Below are 24,556 nucleotides of genomic sequence, written 5' to 3'. Positions count from 1 at the left end.
CCACAGCAAACTATGGCAAGTTCTTAAAGAAATGGGAGTGCCTGATCACCTCATCTGTCTCCTGAGAAATCTCTATGTGGGACAAGAAGCTACAGTTAGAACTGGATATGGAACAACTGACTGGTTCAAAATTGGGAAAGGAGTACGACAAGGCTGTATATTGTCTCCCTGCTTATTCAACTTATATGCAGAATACATCATGCGAAAGGCTGGGCTGGATGAATCCCAAGCCGGTATTAAGATTACCAGAAGACATATCAACAGCCTCAGATATGCAGATGACACCACTTTGATGGCATAAAGTGAGGAGGAATTAAAGAACTTCTTAATGAGAGTCAAAGAGGAGAGCGCAAAATATGGAATCTTTTATACAGTGGTACCTCCGGTTGCGAACGGGATCTGTTCCGGAGGCGCATGTCTGCGCATGTGTGGATTGCGATTCGCCACTTCTGTTCATGCACGTGACGTCATTTTGCGCGTCTGCTCATGCGCGAGCAACAAAACCCGGAAGTAACCCTTTCCGGTACTTCTGGGTCGCTGCAGGACGCAACCTGAAAAAACGTATCATGAAGCAAACATAACACGAGGTATGACTGTATTGGCAAAGGATTTTCCCCAATTTATTGGGGGGGGGGGACCAAACCCAACAAACTGGGCAGAATTAAACCCATTTCAGCAGGCTGCTCTGGTGTGAGATTGTGCTGGAGGAAAATGTGTCTGTTTCATCATGGCTGTTAAGATAAATCACACTGCCCCCCCCCAGGGGCCTTGGACTTGTCTGTTCATTCCCAACAGCAAGGGCTGGTGGACTGGGCTCTGTCTCCCGCTTGCTTGCTTACCCCAAGGCCACCTCAGTTCCTGGCACCTAGCACCCCCTAGCCAGCCCCAGAGGCACCATTCACCTGCAGAGCTTGTACCCATGGCTGGTGTAACGAACAGCCATGTGAGCCTTGGGGAGGTAGACGTGAGAGGGCATGAGAGGACAGAGGGAAGGAAAGAGGGACAGAGGCAGGTGTTGCCCATAGCACCCCTGACCTTCATTCAAGGCACCCCAGGGTGCCACGCCACACTGGTTGAAAACCACTGCTCCATGCAATTAAAAGGTTTCTCCCCTGTGAGTTATTTGGTGCAAAGTAAGGTGAATATTCTGAATGAAGCTCTTTCCACACTCCTTGCATTTAAATGGTTTCTCCCCAGTGTGGATTCTCTGATGATTAATAAGGTGGTTGTGCTGTCTGAAGCTCTTTCCACACTCCCTGCACTGGAACGGTTTCTCTCCTGTGTGGATTCTTTCATGTGAAGTAAGGCTACTACTGTCGGTGAAGCACTTTCCACATTCCATGCACTGAAATGGCTTTTCACCAGTATGGGTTCTTCGATGTATGGTAAGGCTACTGCTGTGCCTGAAACGCTTCCCACATTCCTTGCATTTAAACGGCGTTTCCCCTGTGTGGGTTCTTTGATGTTCAGTAAGGCTACTACTGAAACTGAAGCTCTTCCCGCACTCTGTGCATGAAAATGGCTTCTCACCTGTATGTGTTCTCTGATGACGAATAAGGTGAGAATGCCGTATAAAGGTCTTCCTACACTCGGTGCATTTAAATGGTTTCTCTCCTGTATGGATTCTGTGATGCCTATTCAAATACGATTCATATCTAAATGTTTTCCCACAGTCTGGACATGTTTTCTTGTTTTTATCTTTTGGATCTTCTTGTAGTATCAGGAGTTCTTGGACGTCGATACCCTGAAAAATCAAAGATTTCTTCCTCCCATTCTTTGACTTGTTTCCTTCATGTGTTTCGGGTTCCTTTTGTGTTTCAAACTTCTTTTTCCCTGCTTCACGCATAATTGTTTCTGAAGACACCACAGATGAGTCCCTGTAATTCCCATCGCTCTGCCAATCATCTGGTGGGGGAAAGGCAGAGAAAGAATTTCATGTGTGAATTTCAAGGGATTAAAAAATGGCAGAGAAAGGTGTGTTCTTAGATCTTCTGCCAATGCATAGGGCAGGGCTTGTAGATCTAGCAGGATCCACCTGGTATTTGTGAACAGGCATGGTGGAAGCCAAGTCATATTTCTAAATTTGGGGAGTATCTCAACATGTGGAAGGGAAACCGCAAGCTGGAAGACATCTTTATAAGAAGAGTCCCACAGGATCAAGCCAAAAACCTATCTAGTAGAGAGCAGTGGTGGCCAAACTTGGCCCTCCAGCTGTTTTTGGACTACAACTCCCATCATCCCTAGTTAACAGGACCAGTGGCCAGAGATGATGGGAACTGTAGTCCCAAAACAGCAGGAGGGCCAAGTCTGGCCACTACTGTAGTATAGCATCCCCACAGAGCAGGAAGCTAGCAGTCTCCTCCTGCTGTTGCTGTCCTGATTCCAGAGGTAGTAAACACATGGTCATCATAACAAGTAGCCTTGGGGAGCTTTCTCGTCCATGAATTTGTCTGATTCCCTTCTAAGTCCCACTGGGTCTATCTGCCCTGGATGATATTACACAGGAATGGAAAAATCCTTCCCCCAAAATGCCCCATAAGACATCTAAGATACCTATTGATATCACCACTTCTTTGGGATCATGAATGAACGGACCTTCTCCTTCTTCCCAACAGGAACTGAGGTCCAACTCTGCAAAGGAGACAGAAGAGACTAGTTACTTTGGAACTCAAAATATTCAGCCAGTCCAAATTGAGCCATTGCTTATGACCTCAAGCCAAAAAAAGAGGGATAATTTTGATATTATAATTGCTGCGCCACAGATAGGACAGGGATGTATGGTCACAGCAGGAGCAGTCTAGCACTTGTGGAAATGTGATCACTGGATCTGAAGCTCAGTGTGACCTACCTTTTGGAAATGATACTGGAGAATTTAACAAACCCCAATGCTTTCCTTCATTTTATCACACAATATTTTTTTTAAAAAATCACCCTTGGAGGCATTCCTTCTCGTTCCAAAAGTGATTCAGTGGTGTATCCCAAAAAGTTAGGCTTTTCAGTGTTGTGAGAATGGATTTGCAATTGATTCATGGTGGCAGCAGAAAAAAAGCTATCTCTAATATCACACCTCTGAAATTGAAATAATGATACGTTGCACGTTAATGCTCCCATTGTAAACATGTCCCCCCATGTGTTTTTTTATTTATTCAGAGACTACATTGAAATGAGCATTGTGGGATTGCAGCCTCATTTTAATTTCCAGTTTATGATTCAGTTATGATTCATATATTAAAAGGAGTGAGGCAGGTTGATTGAAAAATGTTTTTGCACTGGTTATGCAACAGATAAATTGGGAAGGAGTTTTTTTATATCCCACCTTTTCCAGACCTAAAAAATACAACTCATAAAAAGGCTTTGACAGGTTTTCCCAAATCAGTATGCCCTGTAACATACGACAATGTATCTAGGGGTGATGTAGTGATATCTTGATCTTAAATTTGCTGGCGTTGAATGGCACCGAAATAAGACGTCAAGTGTAGACACTTGTAAGTGTTGGCATTCAATGGTCAAAAACCCCTCTAAGGCTACAGGAAGCTGCATGTCAGACTATTTGTCTTTTGAGGCCCAGCACTGACCACTCAAACTAGGACTGGATCTTCAGGATATTGAGCAGAGAAATGTCTTTCCTATCAGTTGCTCCCTAATCCTTTACCCCTCTAGTCCATAGGTAGACAAACTAAGGCGCAGGGGCAGGATCCAGCCCAATCGCCTTCTCAATCCGGCCCGCGGACGGTCCAGGAATCAGCGTGTTTTTACAAGAGTAGAATGTGTGCTTTTATTTAAAATGCACCTCTGGGTTATTCATGGGGCCTGCCTGGTGTTTTTACATGAGTAGAATGTGTGCTTTTATTTAAAATGCATCTCTGGGTTATTTGTGGGGCATAGGAATCCGTTCTTTTTTTTCTTTTCCAAAATATTGTCCAGCCCCCCACAAGGTCTGAGGGAGAGTGGACCGGCTCCCTGCATATAAATCAAGGGTCTCCCCGAACATCCAGAGCACATGGTCCAGGCCCCCATCTCCGTAACCACCTCCCAACTGTGCCCAAATAATGATTTCAAACCTTCCATCACCTAGCAGTCATGGAAATAAAACACATGATGTTTACCTAGAGAGGCCACCATCTCATAATTCCCCTCCATGACTTCCTTGTGCAGAGCTCTTTGGCCTGGATCCAGCAGAGCCCACTCCTCCTCCGTGAAAAAGACAGCCACCTCCTCAAAGGTCAAGAGGGCCTGGAAGCTCGACAAACCCTGGAGAAAAAGAATAAAATATGGTTTCTTCAACATCTTGGGGGGGGGGTGTGGAGTGGGGATCCTGGAAATTACAGGCCAGTTAGCTTAACCAATATTCTGGGGAAACTGTTGGGAGACATTGTTAAAGATAAATAGATACCAAGTGTACAGAAGAACAACCTTTTCTGTAGCAGATCCAGCATGGCTTGTGCAAAGTTCAGCCTTGTCTTAACAAGTATGTAGAGGCAATTCAGTTGACACAGCAGACTTTCAAACAGGTTATTTTTGTTTTGTTTTTAGGATTTCACAAAAGATTTTATTTCACTGAAGACTCAAAATTGATGCTAACTGAAGAACATTTCAAGCAAAAGTTCTTCTGGCCAAATAACTGCTATAGCTTCTCTTCGTATCCAAGGAAACTTTAGGTCTTCATCTTATCTCAATGGAAGTTTTATTCCAAAAACAGTATGAAATGCAGTAAAGCATTTCCCATCCATTTCAAAGACCAACAAGCAGTGAGTTTCTTCAAAATCCAGTCCTGGGGGAAGCAATTCTCTTTAATAATTGTGTGTGACATTTGGAAACCTTTTCAGTAATTGGTTGATTTGTTTTGAACCAAGTTTCCCCGACTGGCCCAGAGATTCTTGTCGAAGCTTTTCCTTGCATTCTGCTTCCGCCTTTGCAGCACAGTTGAAGAATGCCTGGGTCTCCTGGGCGCAAGTTACATCACTGAACTCATTCTGCTTCCAAGAGGCCACCATTAACGACATCTCTGTGATGCATGTTGCCTCCCCGAGGCCCAGGCGCCGGTTGGAGATCTGGTTGGCTAGCACCAGGGGCCGGTAAGGCCTCATCCAGGGCTGTTTGCCCCACAGCTTCTTCAGCTCGGCTAGCCGAGCCACGGAAGCCGCAAAGCCCGACGAGGGAGTCGCCGCCGCCATCTCTGTGCCTTTCAAACAGGTTTTGACGAACCAACTCACTAACAATTACTGAGACATTGTGTTCTTGTTTTGTATTTTTATGTTGTGAGCTGCCCCGTGGTTGTCGGATGACGGGCGGTACACACATTTAATAAGTAAATAAATGAAATATTTCACAGCTGCTTTGCGTATCCCCAATTATCTTTCCCTTACCTGAGACAGCTGCTTGGAAGCTGTTTCTACTCCTCCCCAAAGAAAAGAGGGTTCGGGTGGTGCCTCTGAAGCCATTGTGCTGGATGGAGGGAGAGACATAAACTGGGCCATCTCTGGGACTCTCACAGCAGTTGCCACGATGCACAGATGCACTTCAAAAGAGGGAGAAGCTACCCAGTACCTGGGGAAGAGATGGACCAAGGGAAGAAGGCCATCTTTTATATAAATGTGGGTTTCATTGCTTTAAAAACTATAAAGCTGCCGAAGACAACTTTGCACCTGTGGGAGGCTGTGGGGGAATCCTTTTGGCTCCTAATAATGATGATGATGATGATGAAATGAAAAATGAAATGGAATACTTTATTGTCACTTGTACAACTTGTATACAGTGAGATTACACGAGCACCCCCCATAGAATCATAGAGTTGGAAGAGACCACAAGGGCCATCGAGTCCAACCCCCTGCCAAGCAGGAAACACCATCAGAGCACTCCTGACATATGGTTGTCAAGCCTCTGCTTAAAGACCTCCAAAGAAGGAGACTCCACCACACTCCTGGGCAGCAAATTCCACTGTCGAACAGCTCTTACTGTCAGGAAGTTCCTCCTAATGTTTAGGTGGAATCTTCTTTCTTGTAGTTTGGAACCATTGCTCCGTGTCCGCTTCTCTGGAGCAGCAGAAAAACTCAGCTCTCTTAGTCTTAATTCCCCTCGTTTACTGACGCACACCCACCAAACCCAAAAGTCAGTTGCCCTGTTGTTATCTTTTCACTCAGCAGCCTAACAGCCCACGGATAGAAGCTGTTCTTTACCCTGTTGGTGCGACTAGTCATGCTTCTATATCTTCTGCCTGAGGGCAGGAGATCAAGAAAGTGCCGGCCAGGGTGTGAATCATCCCTGAGAATTTTCCTCTCTCTCCTGAGGCAATGTCATCCAGTGGATTCGCGATGATGTTACTACTACTACTACTACTAATAATAATATTCTTTATACGCTGCCCATCTTACTGGTTTTCTCCAGCCATTCTGGACAGCTTACAGAATATATAAAACATAATAAAGCATCAAACATTAAAAGCTTCCCTAAACAGGGCTGCCTTCAGATGTCTTCTAAAAGTTGTGTAGTTCTTTATCTCCTTGACATCTGAAGGGAGGGCGTTCCACAGGGAGGGTGCCACCACCGAGAAGGCCCTGTGCCTGGTTCCCTGTAACTTCGCTTCTCGCAGTGAGGGAACCAGCAAAAGACCCTCGGAGCAGGACCTGTGTCTGGGGTTGAGTGACAGGGGTGGAGGCACTCTTTCAGGTATCCTGGGCCGAGGCTGTTTAGGGCTTTAAAGCTCAGCACCAACACTTTGTGAATTGTGCTCAGAAACACTGGGAGCCAATATACATCCTTTAAGACCAGTGCTATATGGTCTCGGTGGCCGCTCCCAGTCACCAGTCTAGCTGCCGCATTCTGGATTAGTTGTAGTTTCTGAGTCACCTTCAAAGGTAGCCCCACGTAGAGCGCATTGCAGGAGTCCAAGCAGGAAGGCCTGATCTACATCAGGATTTGCCAAAATCTCTGAAGGGGCTCCCAATCCACTGTAGGAAGAATGAGAAAAAGTGATACATTCAGGCGATGGCTTTCTTCTCTCTCTTCCACACATTTAGGGAAGCTTTTAAAGTTTGATGCATTATTGTTTTTTAATATCTTGTTGGAAGCCGCCCAGAGTGGCTGGGGAAGCCCAGCCAGATGGGTGGGGTATAAATAATAAACTATTATTATTATTATTATTATTGGCGGAGAAAGGAGAGAAAGGAAGCAAAATGGAAGTAATGAAGCCAGCAGGGAAAGGTTTTGGAAAGCTCAATCTAGCTGCAGTTTCAAAGAGGGAGGGAGGGGGACACAAAGGTCCCCCCCCCCGCTTTTGAGAGTCTCTCCTCTGGCCCCCATCCTCCACCTTTCAGCAGGGAGAAGGTCCAGGGTGCTTTAACTGAGATTCTTTAGCTGAAATTCCTGCACTGCAGTGGGTTGGAACAGATGACCTTTGGGGTCCCCTTCCAACTCTGCAATGCTACGAAATCCAAAAGGTGTTTCGCCCTTGTTAAGGAAAAATCTAGGTGCGAGGCTGCTCAGTCACCCAGCTCGTCGGGCAGAGCCCGCGGGTCCCTGCAGAATAAAGGAAGGAGTCCAGCCACCAAATAGCTGTAGAGCAAAGTTTATTGCGCAACAGGTTCAAAGAATAATTTTGAACCCTGAGGATGGGGTGACAAAGACTTTAAAAACTTTCCCACCATATCCCAGAATACAGCATCATTGATATGGCATTGCTAAATCGCTGTCATGTCACAAAAGGGGAGAGGTAGACAGGGGTTAGGGATGTGGGTGGCGCTGTGGGTTAAACCACAGAGCCTAGGACTTGCCGATCAGAAGGCCGACAGTTCAAATCCCCGCAACACAGTGAGCTCCTGTTGCTCGGTCCCTGCTCCTGCCAACCTAGCAGTTCGAAAGCACGTCAAAGTGCAAGTAGATAAATAGGTACTGCTCCGGCGGGAAGGTAAACGGTGTTTCCGTGCGCTGCTCTCGTTTCGCCAGAAGCGGCTTAGTCATGCTGGCCACATGACCCGGAAGCTGTACGCTGGCTCCCTCGGCCAGTAAAACGAGATGAGCGCCGCAACCCCAGAGTTGACCACGACTGGGCCTAATGGTCAGGGGTCCCTTTATCTTTACCTAGATAGGGGTTACACTAGTTGAACCTTGGCAAACATGTCCAGACAAGTCCTTGGTACAAGATTAGCATAAGTAGACATGTCAGGGCAAGACCCAGGTATAAGATGCGCAAAGGTCCCACCACCCAAAGTACAACAGAACTTCCTTTGGATGTCTGGACCCCTTGGCATGTCTGCTGATGGGATTAGGCTTCCCTTGGCCAACAATCAGCTCAGCAATTGTCACCTCTGGGCACTTCTTGGGGTAGGAGGTGTGCTTGGGGAGGTGGCAGGGGAAATAGTCATTTTTCCAAGGGCAAAATAGTGTTGGAATGGAAGGAACTGGCAAAGGAGTTTATTTTATATGATGGTTAAAGCGAGGTAATTTTCCTGAGCTGTCAAGTCGAAAGGATACATTTATGCATAATATTTCTAACATTTAACAACTTTAAAGATGTGCCCCACCCCCGGGATTTCCGTAACAGCCAGTGGGGCCCAATCCTCACACAATTTGCATCCTTGCTTGCTAGGAAAGCATCCTTTCCCCCTCCCCTCCTCTGCAAAAAAAAGCAACATTCCCTCCATCACCCCCAATTATTGCACCTTTTTCCTCCTCTGCAGCCTCCTCCTTAACCAAGCCTGTTTCTCCTCTCAGGCTGTGAGCGGGTTGCCTCTCTCTCCCCCCCCCCATACTGTCTTGCCCCCCTCCTTTCTATGTGCAACTTCCTGCCTCTCTAAGAACCAGAGCTCAGTTCCTTCGCCCAGGAAGAGGACTGAGTGGCAGGAACACCTCCCCTCGTGCAAGCCTAATGATTTCCCACCCCTGCTTAGCAATGACTTCTCAGGCATGGGAAAGCTGGGTCACTGTTTTTGCTGAGTTAAACTAAATCGTTTTGGTTGGATTTTGCAGAAGTGTGCAATTCACTTGTTGTTTTGAATTTATCTTTCTAAGCGGGTCGTGCAAGGCGTCCCTATTTTCCAGGAATGGTCCTGGATTTGCACAAGCTGCCCCAGTTTCTTGACCTTATAGAATCAGAGAATTGTAGAGTCGGAAGGGACCCGAGGGTCATCTAGTCCAACCCCCTGCAATGATGATGATGATGATGATGATGATGATGATTTATACCCTGCCCTCCCCAGTCAGAGCCAGGCTCAGGGCAGCTAACACCAGTAAAATTACAATAGAAAGATAATTGGGGGGGGGCAATTTAAAATACAGGTTAAAATGCAATTTGAAAAGCAGCCTCATTTTAAAAGTAGCCCATAAATCAAAACTGTAAGGGGAGGGAAGACATAAGGGTCGGACTGAGTCCAAACCAAAGGCCTGGCGGAACAGCTCTGTCTTTCAGGCCCTGCGGAAAGATGCAGGACCATGCAGCTGTCCCGTGCGGGGATTGAACCTGCAGCCTTGACATCCCTATTTCCATAGGGTTCGGGTTCCCTAGCGGCTAGGGAAACACAGCGGGATGGGGAGGGGTGATAATGATAATAATAATAATAATAATAATAATATTATAATAATAATGTATGAAGTTATGAGACCTCCCCCCAAACCAAGGAGAGAAGTAACTCTACAACTTTAAAAGACATCTAATGGCAGCCCTGTACAGTTTTTTTGTGTTTCATGTTTCAGTGGTGCCTCGCAAGACAAAATTAATCTGTTCCGCAAGTCTCTTCGTCTTGCGGTTTTTTCGTCTTGCGAAGCAAGCCCATTGACAGCTTAGCGGATTAGCGCTATTAGCAGCTTTTAGTGGCTTAGCGGCTTAGCGGATAAGCAGATAAGCGGCTTAGCGGCTTAGAAAAAGGGGGGGTAGGGGAAAAAACCCGCACGAACTCGCAAGACATTTTCGTCTTGCAAAGCTAGCCCATAGGAAATTTGTTTTGCGAAGCACCTCCAAAACAGAAAACCCTTTCGTCTAGCGGGTTTTCCGTCTTGCGAGGCATTCGTCTTGCGGGGCACCACTGTTTATTATATTTTTATCTACAGCGGTACCTCAGGTTACGTACGCTTCAGGTTACATACGCTTCAGGTTACAGACTCCGCTAACCCAGAAATAGTGCTTCAGGTTAAGAACTTTGCTTCAGGATGAGAACAGAAATCGTGCTCCGGCGGCGCAGCAGCAGCAGGAGGCCCCATTAGCTACAGTGGTCCTTCAGGTTAAGAACAGTTTCAGCTGGGGCAGCCCAGTCAGATGGGAAGGGTATAAATAATAAAATTATTACTATTATTATTATGGAATAGGGCGTCCCTAATTTCATTGATGAAATGTTGCAGGGTATTCTGATTAATGCTTTTTACAGGATATTGGACACGGTGGGTGTTTATGGCTGCCACGTGGTGGCCTGAAACAGTTTGGGAGCCCCTGATCTATAGGGCTTCTTTCTAAGAGAGTATATTTCTGGGGTTTCTCTTTTCAGTTGCTTCCCTAGGTAATAATAATAATAATAATAATAATAATAATAATAATAATAATAATAATATTTTATTTATATCCTGCCCTCCCCAGCCAAAGCCGGGCTCAGAGTGGCTAACAACAGTAAAAATAACACAGTTTACATAAAATCACAATCAATTAACTGAAATGCATTCTTAAAACAATTAATTCTAAAAACAATTCAGAGTCAAATTACTGGCAACCATTGGGCTAGAGTTCTGTGAGGATTGCCAAAGGAGGGGGGTCAGGCTGTGCCTTGTCTTAGTCTCTTGTGAAAGAGCGTTCCACCAGATCGGGGCCACAGCCGAAAAAGCCCTGGCTCTGGTTGAGGCCAGCCTAACCTCCCTGTGGCCCGGGATCTCCAAAATGTTTTTATTTGAAGACCATAAGGTCCTCTGTGGGACATACGAGGAGAGGCAGTCCTGTAGGTACGAGGGTCCTAGGCTATATAGGGCTTTGAAGTTTAAAACTAGAACCTTAAACCTGATCCTGTACTTCACCAGGAGCCAGTGCAGCTGGTATAGCACCGGATGAATGTGATCTAGGCCTTGAAACAATGCCTTATGAGGAACGGCTAAGGGAGCTGGGCATGTTTAGCCTGGAGAAGAGGAGGTTGAGGGGTGATATGATAGCCATGTTCAAATATATAAAAGGATGTCACATAGAGGAGGGAGAAAGGTTGTTTTCTGCTGCTCCAGAGAAGCGGACACGGAGCAATGGTTCCAAACTACAAGAAAGAAGATTCCACCTAAACATTAGGAAGAACTTCCTGACAGTAAGAGCTGTTCGACAGTGGAATTTGCTGCCAAGGAGTGTGGTGGAGTCTCCTTCTTTGGAGGTCTTTAAGCAGAGGCTTGACAACCATATGTCAGGAGTGCTCTGATGGTGTTTCCTGCTTGGCAGGGGGTTGGACTTGATGGCCCTTGTGGTCTCTTCCAACTCTATGATTCTATGATTCTACCTTGCCACAAGGTAGTAATCTAACCTTGCACACACAACCACTATCTTACACAAAGACACAAAATCACCCTCTCGCCCTTGAATATTCCTCCTACACTGGGACTGAGTTTCCCTTCTTCCCCGTACCTACGTTGGACAATCCCTCCTCCTGCCTACATCATGCCAAGTACCCCATGAAGGGTGCCAACTTGAATAAAAAATGGGGAGGGGGGGCTGGGCAAGCCCCACCCTGCATAACCAATCGCAAGCAGCAGCACACACAGACCATTTAAATAGCGATGCCCACCAACTTTGGGAAGTCTCATCAAATGTTTTATTTATTTTCTTATCTTTTCACATTTCATACAATCGCAGGGTTCCTACTCTTTGTGGGTTTTTGGATACCCAGAGGGCACTTTCTAAACCATGTAGAAACATCATTGTAACTGGTGAAATGAGTGCTGGCAGGAGGAGTGACTTTCAACAGCCAAACGCCGGTCTTAAGATGATTGTCCTTTATTTTTATTCTATCAATGCATGTTCTTGCATGTTCCCATAGGCTTATTCTCTAATGAGCTCAGGGTTGGAAACAAGGTCTGATTCTCTCCCCCCGCCCCCCAATACTCCCTCTTCTCCATTTCTCGCGGCTGAGCATCCCTTTGAAGGAGTCGTCTGAACCTGGGTTGCTTCTGGCGCCATCCAAACCTGATTAAAACTCAAAAGAAAGGGGCTCCTTAGTTTCAATCCCATCTGAGCAGAACAGGGGCTTTTTTGGGGTGGGGGAGAGTTCTAGGAAACCCAGGCGTGTTTTCCCTCCAGCCAGTGGCGTGGGGGGGTGCAGGGGGGGCCGGCCGCACCGGGCGCAACATCTGGGGGTTAGGGGTAGGGGGTGCAAATCCACGGGTTAGGGGGCGCAAATCCATGGGTTAGGGGGCGCAAATTACTTGCCTTGCCCCAGGTGCTGACAACCCACGCTACGCCACTGCCTCCAGCTCTGGGACATAAAAGCAGCATAGCAAACTCTCTCCCTCATGTGCTAAGTCTGTTCCACCCCAACTAAGGTCCCCTTTGCTAACTCTGCAACATCTGGGGCCGCATTGTGCAACTGCCCCCCCCCATGAGGTCCCATTTTTGTGGATTCAAAGGAAGGAGCTGGGGGGGGGGTCTTCCCTGGCTTGTCCCGCGACTCTCCCACCAAAGCCAAAGGCTCCCCCACACAGCCCCCCGTTTTGCACCTCTCCGTCTTCTGCCCGCTTCCTCGACAGCTGGCCCATTTTTCCTGCTGGAATTTGGACCCCCACCCCAGCCTCCCCCTTTCTCTCTTTTTCTCTAGGAAGCGCAGCCGGCGTCATGGAACCGCCGGGTGATGGAGCTTGCAAGTGTTAGAATGCAAAAGGCGGACAAGTTCAGGCGCGCAAGAAGGTGGGGAAAAGGGGAGCCCGGATGGCTCAGTTTATAATATAATAATAATAATAATAATAATAATAATAATAATAATAATAATTTATTATTTGTACCCCGCACATCTGGCTGGGTTTCCCCAGCCACTCTGGGCGGCTTCCATAGAAACCAAAAACACAGTAAAATATCACAGATTAAAAACTTCCTTGAACAGGGCTGCCTTAAGATGTCTTCTGAATGTCAGGTAGTTATTTATCGATCTGACATCTGATGGGAGGGCGTTCCGTTTAAGAGCATGGTGCTGATAAGGCCAAGGTTGCAGGTTCGATCCCTTGTATGGGGGCAGCGGCGTATCACTGCATGGCAGTGGGTTGGACTAGATGACCCTTGGGTCCCTTCCAGCTCGACAGTTCTAGGATTCTACGAAAGCGCATGGAGTGCAGAAGTTGCATTGCAGCAGTAGAATCATAGAATCCTAGAGTTGGAAGAGACCCCAAGGGCCATCGAGTCCAACCCCCTGCCAAGCAGGAAACCCCATCAGAGCACTCCTGACATATGGTTGTCAAGCCTCTGCTTAAAGACCTCCAAAGAAGGAGACTCCACCACACTCCTGGGCAGCAAATTCCACTGTCGAACAGCTCTTACTGTCAGGAAGTTCTTCCTAATGTTTAGGTGGAATCTTCTTTCTTGTAGTTTGGAACCATTGCTCCATGTCCGCTTCTCTGGAGCAGCAGAAAACAACCTTTCTCCCTCCTCTATGTGACATCCTTTTATATATTTTAACATGGCTATCATGTCACCCCTTAACCTCCTCTTCTCCAGGCTAAACATGCCCAGCTCCCTTAGCCGTTCCTCATAAGGCATCGCTTCCAGGCCTTTGACCATTTTGGTTGCCCTCCTCTGGACACGTTCCAGTTTGTCAGGGTCCTTCTTGAACTGTGGTGCCCAGAACTGGACACAGTACTCCAGGTGAGGTCTGACCAGAGCAGAATACAGTGGCACTATTACTTCCCTTGATCTAGATGCTATACTTCTATTGATGCAGCCCAGAATTGCATTGGCTTTTTTAGCTGCCGCGTCACACTGTTGCACTATGATTCCACGAAAGCGCATGGAGTGCGGAAGTTGCATTGCAGCAGTAGGCAAAGGGGGGGTGCAAGGGTTGCAGAGAGAGGGAGGGAGGGGGGGGACTCGGTCCTCTGTTGGAGGACTGACCCGGCCGGGCTCTGTTTCCCAGGGAAGCATGAAGTTGCAATCTAGAGGCGGCGTCGCTGGGGGCGTTGCAGAAGCGCCCTGCTCCCTCTTCCGCGGAGGGAAACGCTCCTGCGGAGGCGAGAGGCGACGAGGTGAGGCTTTTGTGGGGCAGGGAGAGGAAAAACGGTGGTTCCCTCACTGCGAGAAGCCAAGTTACAGGGAACCAGGCAGAGGGCCTTCTCAGTAGTAGCACCCGCCCTGTGGAACGCCCTCCCACCAGATGTCAAAGAGAAGAACAACTACCAGACTTTTAGAAGACATCTGAAGGCAGCCCTGTTTAGGGAAGCTTTAAATGTTTGATGTATTGATATTTTTTTGGAAGCCGCCCAGAGTGGCTGGGGAAGCCCAGCCAGATGGGCGGGGTATAAATAAATTATTATTATTATTATTATTATTAACCCCCCCAAGCCAAGGAGATAAGTAACTCTACAACTTCAGAAGACATCTGAAGGGAAGGGTTTTTTTTTAATGTTTCATGTTTTATTATATTTTTATCCATGCTGGAAGCCACCAAGATGACTGGGGCAGCCCAGTCAGATGGGAAAGGTATAAATAATAAAATTATTACTATTATTATTATTATTATGGAATAGGGCACCCCTATTTTCATTGATGAAATGTTGCAGGATATTCCGATTACTGCTTTTTATAGGATATTTTACACGGTGGGAGTTTATGCCTGCCAAGTATTGGCCTGAAAGGAAGCGCAGCCGGCGTCATGGAACCGCCCGAGGATGGAGCTCGCAAGTGTTAGAATGCAAAAGGCGGACAGGTTCAGGCGCGCAAGAAGGGAGGGGAGCCCGGATGGCTCAGTTTAAGAGCACGGTGCTGATAAGGCCAAGGTTGCAGGTTCGATCCCTTGTAGGGGGGCAGCGGCGTATTACTGCATTGCAGCGAGTTGGACTAGATGACCCTCGGCTCCCTTCCAGCTCGACAGTTCTATAGAATCATAGAATCATAGAAGAGTTGGAAGAGACCACAAGGGCCATCGAGTCCAACCCCCTGCCAAGCAGGAAACACCATCAGAGCACTCCTGACATATGGTTGTCAAGCCTCTGCTTAAAGACCTCCAAAGAAGGAGACTCCACCACACTCCTGGGCAGCAAATTCCACTGTCGAACAGCTCTTACTGTCAGGAAGTTCTTCCTAATGTTTAGGTGGAATCTTCTTTCTTGTAGTTTGGATCCATTGCTCCGTGTCCGCTTCTCTGGAGCAGCAGTAAACAACCTTTCTCCCTCCTCTATGTGACATCCTTTTATATATTTGAACATGGCTATCATATCACCCCTTAACCTCCTCTTCTCCAGGCTAAACATGCCCAGCTCCCTTAGCCGTTCCTCATAAGGCATCGTTTCCAGGCCTTTGACCATTTTGGTTGCCCTCCTCTGGACACGTTCCAGTTTGTCAGTGTCCTTCTTGAACTGTGGTGCCCAGAACTGGACACAGTACTCCAGGTGAGGTCTGACCAGAGCAGAATACAGTGGCACTATTACTTCCCTTGATCTAGATGCTATACTCCTATTGATGCAGCCCAGAATTGCATTGGCTATTTTAGCTGCCGCGTCACACTGTTGCACTATGATTCCACGAAAGCGCATGGAGTGCGGAAGTTGCATTGCAGCAGTAAGGGTTGCAGAGAGAGAGGGGGGGGGGACTCGGTCCTCCGCTGGACGACTGACCCGGCCGGGCTCTGTTTCCCAGGGAAGCAGGAAGTTGCAATCCAAAGGCGGCGGCGCTGGGGGCGTTGCAAAAGCGCCCTGCTCCCTCTTCCGCGGAGGGAAACGCTCCTGCGGAGGCGAGAGGCGACGAGGTGAGGCTTTTGTGGGGTAGGGAGAGGAAAGACGGGGGAGGGAACCCAAGGGGGATTTGCACGAGGGAGAATGGAGGGGAAACGCGCCTCCCACGCGGAGCACTTTCCCCCGGGAAATGCAGCGGGGCGGGGTCGTGGGTGACCCGTGCTGTGCGGCCCAAAGTGCTGCAGGATCGCCAAAGACCCCCTTTTAAAACCTCTCCGCCCCCCCTCCAGCTCTGAAAAAAAAGGGGGAAGGGGGAATATGCAGCCCAGACAGAGGGAGGAACCCGCTATGGGGGAAGCAGCCTCGCTGGGGTGGAGTAACATAAATCAAATATCCTTTATTAGGCATAGCAAACCACACATTATGCAAATTGACACCGTATACAAATTGTGCAAAATACGAGCTCAGCATAACAAGGTTTGTCCCAATCAGATCTTTAACTCCAGAGAAAATCAATTCGCATAAATAATACAGTACAACACTACCACTAGATATACTATATATTTCTTAATGCACCAACTTGAACAAGTCAGTATTTGCAAGCAGCGATTTGCTGGAAGGCTGTTATCACCTCGCCTTGGAGCTGGGAGGATGGAGCAGGACACACAAAAAGCCTGCTGGGTTGACCACGGTTTCAGCTTAAAAATACACAAAATGATGAAGGATCATTTCCGACAGATTTCCAAACTTCTCTCCATCCTTTTCTGTTTTAGCCGCCCTGAACAATTGTGTAGCCCCAGCTCACGTGTTCTCAGTGCTCACCCCGAACTCTAAATCATTCTTGATCCTTTTTAAAAGCACAGGTTCCGAATATTTATCCCTCAAAAGAACAGATATGCTCCTCTAAATCCTTGCTAACTTCAGCAATACTTTCTCGCAAAGTTCCCAGTATATTGGTTAAGCTCATTAGTCTGTAATTTCATTTATATATATATATATGCAGTGGTACCTCGGATTAAGAACTTAATTCGTTCTGGAGGTCTGTTCTTAACCTGAAACTGTTCTTAACCTGAGGTAACACTTTAGCTAATGGGGCCTCCCGCTGCCACCGCCATATGATTTCTGTTCTCATCCTGAAGCTAAGTTCTTAACCTGAGGTACTATTTCTGACTTAGCAGAGTCTGTAACCTGAAGCGTATGTAACCTGAGGTACCACTGCATATATAAATTTATTTATTTGTTTTTTCAGATTAAAATTTTACAGTCACATATACAACATTGAAACAAGATTCCACAGAATCTTCTGGACTTCCCTCTTCCCCTTTGTGGGTCCTTTCCTCCTGCATATTTTATAATAATCCAAATACTTATTTGGATTGTCCAAATAGATATTTGGACACAATATCTCCATTGTGTCCAAAATTCACCATGAAACCACAAGTGTTTTTACAATCCTACTAACGGATTTTAACTGTTTACAATGGTTTTTTAAGATAAATTATAAATTTTCCCCATTCCTTATTAACATTTTGGTCTTCCTGATTTCTGAGTCATTTTAGCCATTTCGGCATAATCCATCAACTTGATCTGCCGATCTTCTCTGGTAGGGACCTTATCTTCTTTCCATCGCTCCTGGTATGTCCCGTGGAGGACCTTAAGGTCCACAAAGTACAGCATTTTAAGGTCCCAAGTCGCATGGTGGTTAGATTGGTCGCAACTAGGGCCAGGGCCTTTTCAGTACTGGCCCCGACTTGGTGGAACACTCTGTCACTGCCTAGCACGATTTTTACCCTACCTGTGCCTCCATTTCTCAATCCCTCTTAATATACAGATTAAGAAGATCCCTGGATATTTTGTTCCCAGAAAGCTCTAGCCTTGGAAAGAAATTCTCCCAGTGGACTTGATGTCTTCGTTGGAAAGAAAAGGACCACTTTGCCAAGTCTCTGAGGAAGGAGAGAGAATGGCAGGTACAGATTTTTTTTTAACCCATAATGGGAAAGGTTATAGTTGGAATATAACACAAACCTGCAAACCTGGGTTGCATTGACCTTGGGCCAACCCTGCCTTAATGGCATAGCTGTCAACGTTTCCCTTTTTTTTAAGGGAAATTCCCTTATTCCGAATAGGATTCCTCACAAGAAAAGTTGACAGCTATGCTTGGTGGTGGTGGAAAACCACCAGTGTTAGAACCAGATATCAGTGTTAGAACTGTTAGCTTTTTTGCAGATTAGTTGGGCTGCAGTAGGCGTGCTGGGGAGACCACACCAAGTAACTTTTGCTTGGTTTAATAACAAAAACAAAAACTCATTTTACACTAAATTACATTATATCAATAAGTGTAACCCATCCACCAGGGTACTGAGAGAGCTTCATGCTGCTCTTAATATACTGAACCCAAGAGCTTAAGTAACATAACTTAACAGCACCTGCTATACTGCTTCACAGCTGTAAAACTAGCTCATGTTATTTGCTCCCGCCCTTAAAGATATACAGTGGTAAGGTAAAAGGTAAAGGTACCCCTGCCCGTACGGGCCAGTCTTGACAGACTCTGGGGTTGTGCGCCCATCTCACTTAAGAGGCCGGGGGCCAGCGCTGTCCGGAGACACTTCCGGGTCACGTGGCCAGCGTGACATCGCTGCTCTGGCGAGCCAGAGCCGCACACGGAAACGCCGTTTACCTTCCCGCTGGTAAGCGGTCCCTATTTATCTACTTGCACCCGGAGGTGCTTTCGAACTGCTAGGTTGGCAGGCGCTGGGACCGAGCAGCGGGAGCGCACCCCGCTGCAGGGATTCGAACCGCCGACCTTTCGATCGGCAAGTCCTAGGCGCTGAGGCTTTAACCCACAGCGCCACCTGCGTCCCATACAGTGGTACCTCGGGTCAAGTACTTAATTCTTTCGGGAGGTCCATTCTTAACCTGAAACTGTTCTTAACCTGAAGCACCACTTTAGCTAATGGGGCCTCCTGCTGCCGCCACGCTGCCGGAGCACAATTTCTGTTCTCATCCTGAAGCAAAGTTCTTAACCCGAGGTACTATTTCTGGGTTAGCGGAGTCTGTAATCTGAAGCATATGTAACCTGAAGGGTATGTAACCCGAGGTACCACTGTACACATACTCAGAAGGGTGGTGGGAATGGGTGATTGGCAGATAGCTGTGATGAGCCTGTTGACGACTCTTAACGACTGCAATAGGTCTTACAGGAAAAAGCAAGGGGTGAGAAGGTGAAAAATGGCTTTGTCATGTATAATGAGATAAGAATCCAATGTCTTTGTTCAGACCAGGTCTCTCCATGGTTTTAAGTTTGGTAATAAGTTGCAATTCAGCAGCTTCTCTTTCCAGTCTGAATTCCATTTCTGAAATTCCTTTGTAATAGAACAGCATGACAAAGCCATTTTTCACCTTCTCACCCCTTGCTTTTTCCTGTAAGACCTATTGCAGTCGTTAAGAGTCGTCAACAGGCTCATCACAGCTATCTGCCAATCACCCATTCCCAGCACCCTTCTGAGTAATACCCCTCCCCACCTTCTCACTATATAGAAGGGTCTGGTGACTTCTGTTTCAGCGTATCTGAAGAAGTGTGCATGCACACGAAAGCTCATACCTAGAACCAACTTAGTTGGTCTTTAAGGTGCTACTGGAAGGAATTTTTTGTTTTGACTATGGCAGACCAACACGGCTACCTATCTGTAACTGAAACAGGAACACAGTCTTTGAATGTAGAAATCCGAAGGCTCAGTCCTGTCCTTGCAATCAACAGAGTCCCAATCTGAAACCCTCCAGAACAGTGGTTTTCAGTCAGTGTGCTGAGGCACCCTGAGGTGCCTTGAAGGATGCTCAGGGGCTCCCCAGGTAACATTGGCCCCTGTCCCTCTTTTCTTCCCTGCCTCCTCAGATGCCCTCTTGCGTCTCTGCGTCCCAAAGGTTTGCACAGCTGTTTGTGGCAGCAGCCCTGGCTACAAGCTCCACAGGTGAATGGTCCTCTGGGGCTGGCCAGGGGGTGCTTCCCAGTGTGAGGAGGCAGTGCAAGGAAGTGGGGCTGCTCAGAGACTTGGCCGGGCAACAGCAGCTAGCCAGAGGTCTCCCAAGGAGAAGGGAGAGCAGAAGAGGGTGTTCAAAAAAGGGTGAGGGGCTGCCAGCTGCAGAATTATTGCGGTTGGTTGAGGGAGACATGGGCCCAGAAAAGGTTGAAAACCTCTGCTGCAGAGGGATCTGAAGACAAGGGAACAGACACATCTGTGCCTGTGGGATATTGGCCAAGATGGAGTTTATATTGTCCTCCTGGAGGGCAGCATATTCAGAAGGTAAACCCAGCTTTTGGTGTCTGCAAATAACATAAAAAATTCAGCCCTATACAGTGGTACCTCGGGTTACATACGCTTCAGGTTACATATGCTTCAGGTTACAGACTAATAACCCAGAATTAGTACCTTGGGTTAAGAACTTTGCTTCAGGATGAGAACAGAAATCGTACTCCAGCGGCACGGCAGCAGCAGGAGGCCCCATTAGCTAAAGTGGTGCTTCAGGTTAAGAACAGTTTCAGGTTAAGAACGGACCTCCGGAACGAATTAAGTACTTAACCTGAGGTACACAGAGTTTGAAATCATTTGTTTTCTGCTGAAATTTTAAAGACGTTTTCTTTTTCTCAAACTTCCCCCCAGATGATGGTCAGAATAATGGGAATTCTATGCTATCGTCAGAAACTCCTGCAGCTGAAGAAGGAAAAGAGATGGTTGTAGACGAAAGTGAACTTAAGAAGCACGGAGAAGAGAAGTCCTCACCTTCTCTGGAGGTTAATGCCCATGAACCCCAAATCCGGCAGGAAGATGGACAAGGAAACAGCCAGAAAATTTGTCCCGTGTGTGGGAAGATATTTCGATACGAGTCAAAGTTAAATAGGCATTGCAGAAGCCACACGGGGGAGAAGCCATTTAAGTGCACTGAGTGTGGAAAGAGTTTGAGCTCAAGCTGCAGCCTTCTTAAACATCTAAGAAGCCACACCGGGCTGAAACCGTTTAAATGCATGGAGTGTGGAAAGAGTTTCAGCGAGAGCAGTACCCTCCTTACACATACGAGAACACACACTGGGGAGAAACCATTTAAATGCACGGAATGTGGGAAAACCTTCAGTAGGAACACGCAACTTACTTTGCATCAGAGAACTCACACAAGGGAGAAGCCATTTAAGTGCTTTGAGTGTGGACGGACCTTCAATCAGCTCATTAATCTGACTTCACATAGCATTATCCACACAGAGGAGAAGCTATTTAAATGCATGGAATGTGGGAAGTGCTTTGGCGACAGCAGTGGCCTTACTCAACATCAGAGAACCCACACAGGGGAGAAACCTTTTAAATGCACAGAGTGCGGAAAGGGTTTCAAGCAGCCCAACCACCTTACTATACATTACAGAACGCACACTGGGGAGAAGCCATTCAAATGCATGGAATGCGGGAAGAACTTCAGCCAGCTGGTTAACCTTACTTCCCATCAGAGAATACATACCGGGGAGAAACCCTTTAAATGCATGGAATGCGGGAAGAGCTTCACTGATAGTAGCGGCCTTGCTCAACATCAGAGAACCCACACAGGGGAGAAACCGTTTAAATGCACGGAGTGCGGAAAGAGCTTCCAGCAGCCCAGCCGCCTTACTCTACATTATAGAATCCACACCGGGGAGAAGCCATTTAAATGCCTGGACTGTGGGAAGAGCTTCAGGCAGCTCATTAACCTTGCTTCGCATCGCCGGACCCACACAGGGGAGAAACCCTTTGAGTGCAGGGAGTGTGGGAAGAGGTTTTGTAACAGCAGCAACCTCATTTCTCATAGCAGAACACACACTGGGGAGAAACCGTTTAAATGTGCAGAATGTGGGAGGAGCTTCGCAAAGAAGAAAAGCCTTACTTTACACCACAAAAAACACACAGAAGGAACCATTTAGATGTGCTGGATGTGGGAAAAGCTTCTGTAAGCTCGGCTTATTTTCCATCATGGGACACAGCTTTCTGGGGGGGGGGAGCTTTTACGTGCAGAGAATGTGGAAGGCTTAGTGTGAGCAGTAGCGCCTTCCTTTAAATCGAAGAAGACACACAGAGGATAATGAGCACATAAAGAAGTGTCTTGGTGGATCAGGCCCATAGTCTTATTTAGTCCAGCGTCTGATTTTCACAGCCAGTAAACACATTTGAATGTAGAGTGAAGAAAGAGTTTAGTGTTAGCAGTGTCCTTCCTTTATATCAAAGAATGCCCAGTGTGGAGTTTTCTTGAGGGTACAGGTCTTACTGTAGAAAGTACTCCTCTTTCTCTTCCTCAAAGGACCCACAAAGAGAAGGAAACCTATAAGCGTATGAAATGGGGAAAGCGCTTACCTTCCACGAAAGAATGCACCCAGCAGGAACCCCAACAAATTAATTGAACCTCAAAAGAGCATCAGTGACACAGCACTCTTGTTTCACATGGAAGAAGCTACCCCAGGAACACCGCAAGAATGAAAGGAAGTTAGAAAGAGGTCATTCGACACCTGAAAAATCAAAGCACCTTGATTAAGGAGCACGCTTTCATTTCGTACAATCAATTAGATGCTGGACTAGTGGTTCTGTAAACAGTAACGTTTGAGAGAAATGAACTGCACTGTTAATACATGCAAAAGTATTATGAACTGTAGAAAATAGAATGTTTGACCATTTCGTTACTAGCGTTCCTATGGCAATTATAGGTGTAGTGGAATAGCGAACCGTGGTCACAATTGATTGCAAAAGAACTGCTTGACAAGTTCTTATCAGGGTCAGCCTGCAACTTAAGGAGAAGGTGGTAGGCCCTCGCTGTTCCCTGGAGAGAACCCAATAGGACTGACTTTAATCTTTCTTCTGTACTAGAGAGGTAATAGCATCTTACACTTCTCTGGAGTCAACAGGCCAGGAATTTGGACCCTAGGATAGGCAGGGTGGCCGTAGAGAGGAATGACTTCCAGGATGGAGGAGAAATAGTATGTGGGAAAATCAGCTGTAGTAGTAGTAGTAATAATAATAATAATAATTTTTTTTATTTATATCCTGCCCTTCCTAGTTCAGAAACCAGGCTCAGGGCAGCTAATAACAAATTTAAAACACTTTCAACACTTAATTATAAAAGCAGTATAAAAACATGAATAACAATAAAATTCAAAAATCAATTCGATAATCCCCAGGGCTAGCTGGCTGAATTGGTCCTATTTGGGCCAGTGAGGAGGCCAGGGGAGAATTAGCTGTGGGGTCTCAGAGCAGGTGATCTTCATAAAAGGGGATGGGAAGGGAAATAAAAGATCAGGCTGAATTCAAATTAACGGCCAGGCAGAATACAGGACCGACAGAAGGAGGTTAAATCCTGAAGGGCCCTGGTCTCGTGGGACAGAGCATTCCACCAGGTCAGAGCCATCTCCGAAAAGGCCCTAGCCTTGGTGGACGATAGTCTGACTTCCTTAGGGCCCTGGACCTCTAAATTATGTTAATTCATGGACTTCCAATACTTTGCAATAAGTATTCTTGCTGCCATTGTTGCATACATAAAGAAAGTTCTATCCTTCTTTGGCACCAATTGGCCGACCAGGAAATGAAGATTTAGTTGGGATGGGATATACCTGTCCTTTGCAAGATGTGAATTGCTGCAGGAAGGAAGGAGGGAGGGAAGGAAGGAAGGTAAAGTAAGTAAGGATTGGAGAGAGTAGAAACTAACTTTCAGGAAGTGATGGGAAGGATGGCAGAGGTGAAGAGGCAAAGTTCGGGACCACACAAGTTTTTTTGAGAATGTAAATAAGAAAAATGGGAGGCAACCCATGATCTTCATTCCTGGACACCAGACCGCTTCCTGCTATCCCCCAGAAGCCTGTTTCCTTCTAATACTTTGCAGTCAGGGGAAAATGGAAATGTAGAAAGCTTTACCTAAAGGGCTGGGGAAATTTAGAAGGGCCACTGTAGGATTTAGCAGTGGATAAGACTTTTTTTCCTTTTAAGTTGCTTGATGTAGCACGCATGTATAACACCCTATTTACCTAATACTTGAATATAGTTTCATTTTCTCACATAATCTTAGCATCCTAATAGTTTCTATGTATAATGCACCTTTGATTTTCCTTGATGCTTTGTGGGTTAAACTTATGTCTTTCATAAACTAAAATGCGTTCGTTGGTCTTTTGTTGACGTGTTTTAAATAAAGCAGATTTCAGATACCACAGAAAAAGAATACTGTTTTTAAGGGTGCTGTACAGGACACAGCCAGTGTTCCAAGAGGTCCTAAACTGACACTCCATATTGGCTTTGATTATAGTACTTTGATTATTAGATACTCCATACCATTTGTGCAAATGGCTGTCCGCAAAGTGGAACACATTTGGTTAAGACGCAAAAAGTGTTTTCCAAGTCCGAATTGTGCCAAGAAAGCCTTGAGGATTCCCCATTCCACCCTGTCAGATGCCATAAAGGTGTCCAGGAACATTAGAGTCACTGGGAGCTTACGTACATGAATTGTGGGTATGGTATTTAGTTGGCATCCATCTGTTTTGGGAGGTGTGCACCTTTGGGGGTGAAATCGGCTGTTGGAAGGTTAGAAAACCTACAGTGGCTGCAGAGATCAATAGGGGAGAGATCTATTCTATTGTCTATCAACTCCACCTGGTACGCAGGCTGAGACCCTACCTGTCTCGCCAGAGTGGTGCATGCTCTAGTTATCTCCCACTTGGACTACTGCAATGCGCTCTACGTGGGGC

The 24,556-nt window shown here is 46.6% G+C and overlaps 2 protein-coding genes across 4 annotated transcripts; one reads left to right on the top strand and one right to left on the bottom strand.

Annotated features, from left to right (window-relative positions):
• Positions 1-410: 410 nt before the first annotated feature.
• On the bottom strand, positions 411-14,170 carry LOC310837784 (uncharacterized protein). 3 transcript variants are annotated; one of them, XM_083724888.1, is made up of 5 exons: positions 14,045-14,170; positions 5,367-5,547; positions 4,107-4,251; positions 2,554-2,631; positions 411-1,905 (listed from the first exon to the last, which is right to left on the bottom strand). In XM_083724888.1, exons 2-5 carry the CDS (start codon positions 5,475-5,477, stop codon positions 1,097-1,099), a joined length of 1,143 nt encoding a protein of 380 aa, XP_083581014.1. In that variant the 5' UTR covers positions 5,478-5,547; positions 14,045-14,170; the 3' UTR covers positions 411-1,096. The 3 variants fall into 3 exon arrangements, with proteins under 3 accessions (XP_083581014.1, XP_083581013.1, XP_083581012.1); XM_083724887.1 differs by lacking the exon at positions 14,045-14,170 and adding an exon at positions 8,658-8,739; XM_083724886.1 differs by lacking the exon at positions 14,045-14,170 and adding an exon at positions 6,739-6,943.
• Positions 14,171-15,723: 1,553 nt separating this feature from the next.
• On the top strand, positions 15,724-23,117 carry LOC310837743 (uncharacterized protein). The gene is made up of 3 exons (XM_083724796.1): positions 15,724-15,904; positions 17,651-17,786; positions 20,478-23,117. Exons 2-3 carry the CDS (start codon positions 17,723-17,725, stop codon positions 21,755-21,757), a joined length of 1,344 nt encoding a protein of 447 aa, XP_083580922.1. The 5' UTR covers positions 15,724-15,904; positions 17,651-17,722; the 3' UTR covers positions 21,758-23,117.
• The last annotated feature ends 1,439 nt before the right edge of the window (positions 23,118-24,556 follow it).

This window comes from Podarcis gaigeae (genome assembly GCF_964106915.1).
Source record: "Podarcis gaigeae genome assembly, chromosome: 2".
NCBI lineage: Eukaryota > Metazoa > Chordata > Lepidosauria > Squamata > Lacertidae > Podarcis > Podarcis gaigeae.
The sequence above is the reverse complement of the archived record's forward strand: the minus strand, read 5'-3'. Positions and strand labels throughout refer to the sequence as shown.